Source organism: Pseudophryne corroboree, chromosome 6 (genome assembly GCF_028390025.1).
Source record: "Pseudophryne corroboree isolate aPseCor3 chromosome 6, aPseCor3.hap2, whole genome shotgun sequence".
NCBI classification, from domain to species: domain Eukaryota; kingdom Metazoa; phylum Chordata; class Amphibia; order Anura; family Myobatrachidae; genus Pseudophryne; species Pseudophryne corroboree.
This window is the reverse complement of record NC_086449.1, coordinates 134869646-134880663: the sequence shown is the minus strand read 5'-3', so window position 1 is coordinate 134880663 and position 11018 is coordinate 134869646. Positions and strand designations below refer to the sequence as shown.

Below are 11018 nucleotides of genomic sequence, written 5' to 3'. Positions count from 1 at the left end.
TCTTTTATACAAAGCTGACACTGTCACGCAATTTCAACAGTACATCCACTCAGGTGTCGACCCCCTAGGGGGTGACAACACTATTACAGATACTCTACTCCGTCTCCACATCATTTTTCTCCTCATACATGTCGACACAAAAGTACCGACACACCGCACACACACAGGGAATGCTCTGATAGAGGACAGGACCCACTAGCCCTTTGGGGAGACAGAGGGAGAGTTTGCCAGCACACACCAGAGCGCTATATATATACAGGGATAACCTTATATAAGTGTTTTTCCCTTTATAGCTGCTGTATTGTTTATACTGCGCCTAATTTGTGCCCCCCTCTCTTTTTTAACCCCTTTCTGTAGTGTAGTGACTGCAGGGGAGAGCCAGGGAGCTTCCCTCCAACTGAGCTGTGAGGGAAAATGGCGCCAGTGTGCTGAGGAGATAGGCTCCGCCCCTTTCTCGGCGTCCTTATCATCCGTTTTTCTATATGTTTTGGCAGGGGTTAAATGCATCCATATAGCCCAGGAGTTATATGTGATGCATTTATTTTAGCCATATAAGGTTTTATCGATTTATTGCGTCTCAGGGCGCTGCCCCCCCAGCGCCCTGCACCCTCAGTGACCGGAGTGTGAAGTGTGCTGAGAGCAATGGCGCACAGCTGCGGTGCTGTGCGCTACCTTATCTGAAGACAGGATCGTCTTCTGCCGCCGATTTCACCGGACCTCTTCGCTCTTCTGGCTCTGTAAGGGGGCCGGCGGCGCGGCTCCGGGACCCATCCAGGCTGAACCTGTGATCGTCCCTCTGGAGCTAATGTCCAGTAGCCTAAGAAACCCGATCCACTCTGCACGCAGGTGAGTCCGTTTCTTCTCCCCTTAGTCCCACGATGCAGTGAGCCTGTTGCCAGCAGGTCTCACTGAAAATAATAAACCTAAACTAAAACTTTCACAAAGAGCTCAGGAGAGCCCCTAGTGTGCACCCTTCTCGTCGGGCACAGAAATCTAACTGAGGCTTGGAGGAGGGTCATAGGGGGAGGAGCCAGTGCACACCAGCTAGTCCTAAAGCTTTCTTTAGATGTGCCCAGTCTCCTGCGGAGCCGCTATTCCCCATGGTCCTTACGGAGTTCCCAGCATCCACTAGGACGTCAGAGAAATTGGTTTGCCTTCAAAGTTATGGAGCCCTAATGCAATTGTACCAATATTGCAATGCGTTTGGCCTTAAAACCATAGCCATCTCTTATAAAAATAACTTTATTATCAGACATAGGGCCAGATGTACTATGCATGAAAAGTGATAAATATCACTGTGATAAAGCACCAGCCAATCGGCTCCTAACTGCCATGTCACAGGCTGTGTTTCAAAAATGACAGTTAGGAGCCGATTGGCTGGTGCTTTATAACAGTGATATTTATCACTTTTCAAGCTTAGTACATCTGGCCCATAATCATAAATGATTTGAAAAAACTGTCCACTCATTTCCTGAGTGCACCAACAGGACCTAGTAATGCTGGAATATTTGATGCTGAGTCCCCAGATATCTCATATGCTGGTCTACATTGTGAGTTGATGAATCGAATGGTAGGAAATGCCGGTGGTTGAGACGGATGAACGACCGCGGCATCCCGATACTTAGAATCCTGACATGGGGAAGGTAAGTATACTTACCTTACCTCAATGCCCTCCTAACCACAACCCTCCCTCCCCGCAGCCTAACCCTAACCCTCCCCGGTGATGGCTAAACCTAACTCTCCCCCCTCCCCCCGTAGCCTAACCCTAATCCTCCCTTCCTCGCAGCCTAATCCTAACCCTACCCCCGCAGCCTAAACCTAACTCTCCCCCCTCCCCCCGTAGCCTAACCCTAATCCTCCCTTCCTCGCAGCCTAATCCTAACCCTACCCCCGCAGCCTAAACCTAACTCTCCCCCCTCCCCCCGTAGCCTAACCCTAATCCTCCCTTCCTCGCAGCCTAATCCTAACCCTACCCTCGCAGCCTAAACCTAACTCCTCCCCCCCCCCTCCCCCTCCCGTGGCTTACCTGCCTGGCAGCCTGGTCCATGCCCATTTGGGATCCTGGCGGTTGGGATTCCGGTGCCGGGATTCTGGTGTTGGAATTTTGACTGCTGGAAACCTGACCACAGGGATCTTGACTGGATTCTGTTAGATTGCTATTGTATTAAACCCCCATTTAATCCTTTGTTCTGTATCCCTCTCCCCTTTTGACAAAAACTTCAATAAAACAGATTGTTTAAATATATATCATATACATTACATTCAGTGCTATGTCACAGTAAGACAGTGGAGAATAAGCACAGTAACCAAAGGTGTGTAAGATGAAGGTGACTTTTATTATGTACTCAGCCTTTTCCATATAACATTTTCTCTGGAAGGTGGTTTAACCAGAACAGAGAATCCTCATTATTAAACAAACAAGACCTGCAACAATTTCCCTTTGTGGTGTCATGCAAATGCAGTTTTTCCTACCAACCAAATAAAGACAAGGGTATATATTGACTAAGCATACTTGTTTTGCATGTATTACTGATGTCCTTTTAAATCCAGCGCTCACAGTTACTGAGAATCAGTGGCTATGAAAAATCGATGTTTAGTACATATACCCTAAAGAGACTAATGGGCCCTACACATTGCGCAATCTGCCACCGAGCTGCCCGATGACGGATACGGGCGACCCGGCAGCGGGAGGGCAGAGACGGGGGAAGTGATGTTTCTTCACTCCCCCCGTCACTCGGCTCCATAGCAGTGCAGCAAATATGGACAAAATCGTCCATATTGGCCTGCATGCACAAGCGGCAGGGCACCAGCGATAAACGAGCGCTGGTGCCTCCACACTGAAAGATATGAACGGTATCTCGATCATTATTGAACAAGATCGTTCATATCTTTCCCTCATATTGCCAGTGTGTAGGGCCTATTACATTCAGTATACTGAAAGGGGGGGCACAGTTCATCTAGCTTTCTAAAAGATGAACATCTAATTGGGCTGCTGCTCGATTTCTTACAACAAAACAAATACGGCAGCAGTTCTACTTAGGTAACATCTAACTTTGCATGACTTTGGTAATAGTTTCCCACATGTTCTGGCGGCTGCTAATAATCTTCTGAGGAGTCTTGGATAGAAGAGACCGATCCAAGGCCTTCATTCCGGAAGCTGCGGAGATAGAGCCGGAGTTTCTGTGGATCCACATTTCTCTTGCGGTTTAAGTCGGCTTTGGGTTGGAGCTGGGAACACTTGTCACCTTGCAAGACTTTGAATAGACTGGCTAGATTGGGTCCAAGGTGATTCATCAGGTTGCTCTTTACGGCCGACACTGTCACGTCATCACAATCCAAAAGACTGGTCAAGAGTTTGTTGTGATATCTGAAATGAGCAAGGGACAGTCCGATCAGAGTCACCACCACTCTGCAGTATCTTAAGGGACATTGGGGGGGATTTATCAAAGATTGGAAAGAGATAAAGTGCAGAGAGATAAAGGCCCAGATTTATCAAGCCTTAGAGAGTGATAAATTGCACGGTGATAACGTACCAACCAACCAGCTCCTAACTGTCACGTTACAGGCTGTGTTTGAAAAATGGCAGTTAGGAACTATTTGTTGGTACTTTATCACTCTCCACTTTATCTTTTTCCAATCTTTGATAAATCTCACCAATTCTAATGTATTTTGAACAATGTTTTGTACACAGGAAATTAAGATACTTTGTCTAATAATGTTTATTTGGCCAATACAATTAAATCCTTACAATTTAATGTAATAATTTGACCACTGATAGCATCACTCACAGATATATTAATTTAGTTACATTCTCATCTTGACATCAGAAATTCAATACTTTTTCTACGATTAGCAGGGCTCGGGTTTTATTGGTGCATGAAATATAGCAAATACAAACATAAAAAAAGGAAAATGCTTTAGAATATAAACGTGTATATAGTACCTGTGCAATATAGCTATAGGGCTTGTTTACACAGGTGATGCATTTTCTGTAGCATTTAGAGACTTCATATGCCTCCAAAATTCTAGGTAACGCCATGGGATTCGGTCAGGACGCCACCACTTTTATATAGATTCACGTGGATTTAAAAGACAAGTAAACACAAGAGCATAGCACCATCATGTAGCTGCCTCTACACCAGTTACGGTGGCTTGCTACTTTAGATTTGTCATAAAACCAAATCTATGGGGGACATTTACTAAGCAGTGATATGAGTGGAGAAGTGGCCCCATCAACCAATCAGCAGCTCTGTATCATTTTATAGTATGCAAATTATAGATGTTACTTAAGTGCTGATTGGTTGCCGTGGGCAACTTCTCCACTGGCTCACTTCTCCGCTCTTATGCTTAGTAAATGTCCCCCTATGTTTGTTATCACTAATAAGCTCCTAGGCTAACTGAGGTTACCTAGGTTATATACAATATTCACGAAAATGAACAAATCGTTTGAGCTGCCTCCCAAGACATTAGGTGATGCAATTATACAGCTGGGCTAGGAAAAAACACCACAAGTGTGATTCCTATGCTGTTCACAATAACAGTAAAGACCAGGAAAAGGTGACGCCAAAACTATTTTCTTGTGGACACTTCATGCAACTTACAGGGTGGGATTTACTAAGGAAAAATGGGGTAAAATCCCAGTTTTCGGGGGTTTTACCGCATTTTTAAATGTACTAAAGACCCATCTGGCTACTTATCGCTTGAGAAGGTATCGCCACCTTTTTATGGTGATACCCTATAGAAGCCTATGGGCTTCTTACCACATCCCGCCCCCTCCGCCGCTCACGCCGACCCCGCATACCTGACTGCAGGCTTGCAGTCCCGGATCCCAGCCTCCTCCTGCCCCAGGAAGACAGCCGGCTGTACTTCTGGCTGCAGGGAGGAGGAGGAGCCCGGGACTGACTACAGAAGTCACCTCCCAGGGCTGGGAGGTGACAGAGCCCCCTGCAAACCCTCTCACTCAGCGGCACAGGTAACGCAGGTGGCAGCTTTTAAGGCATTGTAATAGTTATCGCATATGTTAGTACATATGCGATAAGAATCAATGCAGAATGTGGCGGAATGTTACCGCCGTCTTAGTACATCCCGCCCACAATATCCACATGGATGGGAATTTAATCAATACATATGTGGTCATGTGGTATTTAACCAGTGACTTGTCTGTTCCCCTTGGAACTCAGCTTGATTATTCCGCTGATGTGGATGAGCCCTAACTGAATAAATGGAACAAGAAATATTAGTAAGACTTGGCCGCTGTGGAAGGTCCTTGTAGAGACACAGTAGAAGGGCACAAAGTGATCCCATATCCATAAATCAAATATGGCATTTTTATTTAACATTTATCAGTAGACATTACATTTGTGTCTTTTAGAATGATCACAACTACTGATTATAGGTGCATATTGGGAACCAACGACGCTCAATATAGACAATATGCCAAAATATTCCAATGTATTTATGGAAACCACTGGATCTTCACTGAATGAAGAAACATGAAGGAAAACATGCAGCAAGAAGACTATATGGACATAACCAACCACCAGCCTACCGCTATATGGAAGCATGGAGCACGTCCCAAGTAAGAGGATACCCTGGATAAGCAGTTAGGGAAGTAACATAAATCTCACCTGTTGGAAAATAGCTGTGGCAGATGCACGACCTCAGCGACTGCTTCTGGGTTGTAACGTGCGACAGTGCAAAGCTCCAGCTTGGTGTAACAATCCTCCTGCACCTCCGAGATCATCCGCTGGAGGCTGGAGCACCTCCGGATTGCCAGGAACACTTTAGATGTTATACCGGTCACCATGCACTTCAAGCTTTCCTTCACAAAAATCTTCCCCTGCAGGGAGAAAGCAGGTGAGACATACACAGTCCACAGTGACATCTGAGTGCGCAATGTAACAGTAAATAATGGAAGGATAATGCAGAGTAACAGGACAGGCAGAGTAACAGGACAGGCAGAGTAACATGAGAGGCAGAGTAACAGGACAGGCAGAGTAACAGGACTGGTAGGGTAACAGGACAGGCAAGAGTAACAGGACCAGTAGGATAACATGACAGGCAAAGTAACAGGATTGGTAGGGCAACAGGACAGGCAGAGTAACAGGACCGGTAGGGTAATAGGACAAGCAGAGTAACAGGACAGGTAGGGTAACAAAACAGGCAGGGTAACAGGACAGGCAGAGTAACAGAACAGGCAGAGTAACAGAACTGGTAGGGTAACATGACAGGCAGAGTAACAGGACCAGTAGGGTAACATGACAGGCAGAGTAACAGGACCGGTAGGGTAACAGGACAGGCAGAGTAACAGGACCGGTAGGGTAACAGAACAAGCAGAGTAACAGGACAGGTAGGGTAACAAGACAGGCAGGGTAACAGGACCAGTAGGGTAACAGGACAGGCAGGTCAACAGGACAGGCAGGGTAACAGGACAGGTAGGGTAACAGGACAGGCAGGGTAACAGGACTGACCACCTCCACAGGGTGCTCTGCCTTATGCAGGGCTCTATTTAATACTGACACTGCTGTAGGTATTTTTTTCTTATTAATTTTAATTTTGGAGTGTGCACACCACATACCTGTCAAAAACACCATTACTTTATACTAACAAAAAGAGATAGTTGGTAAAATCCAAGTAAGCAAGTACACGCTGTGTCTGCTTTTTCTGTCTTATCTCAGATCACTAATTAAATGTTCAAAGGCTGAATAGAGAGCATTATCACATGGCTACCACTAAAATTCTACTATCTATCTATCTATCTATCTATCTACACAGACAAATATTACTCCTTATGCTTTGTATCATTTAAGATGATCACCTAGAAATGCGTTGTGCTCTGGATTATGGGCTCATGAACAGTTGAATGCAAAGATCATTTGTATCTTTTTGCCCTGTATATGCATTTGCTCATGTGGATATGCAGCATGTCTGTCACTGTACCTGGGTGTCAAGCTTGGCCGCACTGTACAAAAAAGACTTGCAGATGTCATACAGCCCGTCCGTGTCACAGGTTGTGTTCTCCAGGCAGGCAAAGGCTCCACAGCCAACTTGCAGAGCCCCGTTCAGGCAACGAACCACTTCTACTGAACAGGAGACACCACGCCACATAGTAAGAGCCAGAAAGACCACACAATGGCCCTCATTCCGAGTTGTTCGCTCGGTATTTTTCATCGCATCGCAGTGAAAATCCGCTTAGTACGCATGCGCAATGTTCGCACTGCGACTGCGCCAAGTAACTTTACTATGATGAAAGTAATTTTACTCACGGCTTTTTCTTCGCTCCGGCGATCGTAATGTGATTGACAGGAAATGGGTGTTACTGGGCGGAAACACGGCGTTTCAGGGGCGTGTGGCTGAAAACGCTACCGTTTCCGGAAAAAACGCAGGAGTGGCCGGGGAAACGGTGGGAGTGCCTGGGCGAACGCTGGGTGTGTTTGTGACGTCAACCAGGAACGACAAGCACTGAAATGATCGCACAGGCAGAGTAAGTCTGGAGCTACTCTGAAACTGCTAAGTAGTTAGTAATCGCAATATTGCGAATACATCGGTCGCAATTTTAAGAAGCTAAGATTCACTCCCAGTAGGCGGCGGCTTAGCGTGTGTAACTCTGCTAAATTCGCCTTGCGACCGATCAACTCGGAATGAGGGCCAATAAAAGCAGCAGTACTACTCGTAGCACATAAACAGAAAAACAGAACCTCTAGGATTACACTGAAATACAGAACCTGACAGTTCCTTTCTGGCAGTGGCCTCTGTTTTTATGCTGTTAACTTTCCCAATGTATACACGTCTTACATTGGTTAAGCTTGCATTTTGTATTGCAGAGCTATGCTATGGGGCCCATTTATCAACAAGTGATAAAACTCATTGTGAATGATGTAACTCGTTGTGTATGATACATGGTGCTCCAGCCAATCAGCTCTCAATTGTCATTTTTCAAACTCATGACAGGATCTGCACACATGACAGTTGGGAGCTGATTGGCTGGAGCACCAATTATCATATGCAACAAATTTTCTCATTCACAACGAGTTTTATCACTTGATGATAAATGAGCCTTTAAATGCTCTGTTTCATCTTTGCCCAGAGAGGGCAGAAACAGGCCTACAGTATTAGCATGTCATAGAAGAAAGAGATCAATAATATCTTTACACATTCCTCTCATGTCATTATGACACAAACGTATGTTGTAATGAGCTGTGCATCCATGGGTTGGGTACTGGATCCCGGCGGTTGGGTTCCCGATGGTCAGAATACCAACGACAGGATCCAAACCGGCAGAATGCCCGCAGGGGGAATGAGCGCAATGAAGCCCCTTGCGGGCTCGGTGGCTTGCCACAGTTTCTATTCCCACTCTATGGGTGTCGTGGATACCCAGGAGTAGGAATAGCTGTGGCGGCGCTGCCGGCATTCTGGCAGTTGGAATCCTGGCGTCGGAATTCTGACCGCCGGGATCCTGACTACATCCCGCGTCCACTACTATGGTAACAAAAGTGGTGTAAGAATGTGCAGAATATTTTCTTATTATTTATTTTCCCCAAATGCTAATACAATGATTTGCTGGCTTGTGACTGAATGATAACTTGTGAGTTTATTCATTCCCACAAAGTAGAAATCAATCTATTGTAGTGATAGTAACGAGTAGGTAATAACATATCTTTAGGCTAGGATTCTATAGCACACAAGTACATCGATACTTTATACTTTATTTCCAACACAGTATAAAAATGATCAACAATTTACAAACCATATCATCAAGAATTGGGGATAGGATATAAAAAAAAATACTTTATTGTTTGTGTCATGGTCCATGGATTTATTAAACACACTAAGCTGATATGGATCATACATTAATGACACGGTGGTACAGTGGCTAGCATTGCTGTCTCACAGTCATAAAAGGCATATCTGGTTGGAATTTCTGTATATCTTCCAAAATCCTACCAAAAGTATACTGGGAGATCAATGTTAGTGTTTGTGTGGATAATATAGACTAAGGAGGATATGTACTAGCCTTGGAGAGTGATACAGTGGAGAGAGATAAAGTAATGACCAGTCAGTTCCTGACATTTTTCAAACACATCCTGTAACATGACAGTTAGGAGCTGATTGGCTGGTACTGCATCTCTCTCCACTTTATCACTTTCCAAGGCTTGTTCCATCTGCCCCTAAGATCTACTGGGCAAGGACTGAATACACTGGCACAATATAAATGAATGGCAATAAATGATACATGCGGGGGATACCACATACAGCATCTAAGTTTAGCAAAATATGCACATGAACCATTTCACCCAGTCTGTTGCACTGTGCAGCCAGTGCATTATAAACCACAAGAGGTTAAAGTGCAGTCTCAGTGCCCTCAGGGGCACATACCCCGCTATGTACTGGCTACCTAATCTTATCAACTGTGCCCTCATGGCATACTTACATTGCATAAAATGCAGCTCTGTCCACTGTCAGTATACATATATTAATTGGTTCTAATGCCCCCTCTAGATTTGGGTATATTACATTCATGTGTGGGCAGATTGTAAGACCAGAGAGTATGGACTTTGCTGGGGATTTTTCAGGACCTCAGACAGATGCAAGTAGCAGGAGATCTGCAGGGCATGTGTGGACTTGTAGTTCCACAAAGGCTTTAAAGTCACACACTGCATGATTCCTGCATTACTGCTGCAGATCCCGATATACTGAAGTATATTTACACTGAGCCTTAATGCAATATGCATTCTAATATGAAATACGACATTATACGCCCATTGCCTTCGTACCTGATCCCTGTGATGCCCCTCTGCTTCTCCTGCCCCCCGGTAAGTCTCCTTGGTCGGTGTCATAAGCTGAGCCCAGGATGGTATGCAGCAGCAGGAGGAGGAGAATGGGGAGGATGCACGTGTGATGCTGCATGCTCTGTCCCAATGCCCGGAGTCGGACCCTGTCTGCTGGGAGTAGGCTCAGACCTGACACATTTATACACAAAACTTATCTGCAGCCAATCAGCAACCTCTCTCCATTGGCCAATCACAGCTAAGGCTCATTCATTATTATGTGAGAAAAAAAAAAAGTTTTCCCAGAACTTATGACCAAGAACTCATCACCTTCCAGGCACAGGGGGGGCTACATAGCACTGATAAGGGTCTACATCCTAACAGTGCTAGGTCTATGTGTGTGCTGCCCCAGCCACTGGCCAGGTCTGTGCATGACATTTGTAAGTCAGATGGAGACATTAAAATACAGTGTGGTCAGTAAGTGTGTGCACTGCATGTGTATCATTTTCCTAAGCCCCCATTGCAGTGTAACATGGCTTGCTTGGCTACAATTCCTGCACTTGGGCAAACTGAGCTCCCCCAAATCATCAATACAGCATAAGGTAGATGCCATGAGATGGAAATCACAGGGTAGAGGTCAAAAGATAGCATGGCATAAAATTCATTCGGTAACAGCCATAATCAAGGTAAATAGGCAACCTATGTAAAAACTTCTGTCAGGGCATGCTGGGATATGTAGTTCACAAGTGATGGAGAGACATAGGTTACATGTCACTATACTAAAGCATAGCACATATCCGTGGCAAACGCATATTCCTTCCATTCCTGATTCCTAAGCACCCCTGATAAACAGCGGCCCTTTTGGTGCCACCTGACCTGGCGGCGGTTTCTGTACACGTTCACATCCTGCCCTGAGGAAAATTTCCAACAAATATACAATTTATTTTACACTTCCCATTTAATGGAGCGGAACCTGTGGGAGATGAAGAGATATTAACTCTTTGGCTCCCACCACTAACCCAGAGCTCTTATTAGGTGACCCTTGTAATTGCTATGTGTGTGCCAATGTTCTAACTGGTAATAATAAAATCATTCCTTAGTCGCTGTATTCATTTAGTGCCCTAGATACAGAGTTAGTAACATGGTACTTGCTGTTCCACCTATAGATTGCAAGCTCTTCAGAACACAGCTTTTCACTGACACTTGTATCCTTCTCTCTGTATACATCAAATATGTTTATGTTATATAAAA

The 11018-nt window shown here is 45.1% G+C and overlaps 1 protein-coding gene across 2 annotated transcripts; it reads right to left on the bottom strand.

Annotated features, from left to right (window-relative positions):
* Positions 1-2317: 2317 nt before the first annotated feature.
* On the bottom strand, positions 2318-9953 carry STC1 (stanniocalcin 1). Of its 2 annotated transcripts, none has more exons than XM_063930351.1 (4): positions 9774-9953; positions 6940-7082; positions 5628-5839; positions 2318-3367 (listed from the first exon to the last, which is right to left on the bottom strand). In XM_063930351.1, the coding sequence occupies exons 1-4, from the start codon at positions 9904-9906 to the stop codon at positions 3097-3099; spliced, it is 759 nt and encodes a 252-aa protein (XP_063786421.1). In that variant the 5' UTR covers positions 9907-9953; the 3' UTR covers positions 2318-3096. The 2 variants fall into 2 exon arrangements, with proteins under 2 accessions (XP_063786421.1, XP_063786422.1); XM_063930352.1 differs by having other exon boundaries at positions 6940-7079.
* Positions 9954-11018: the final 1065 nt, after the last annotated feature.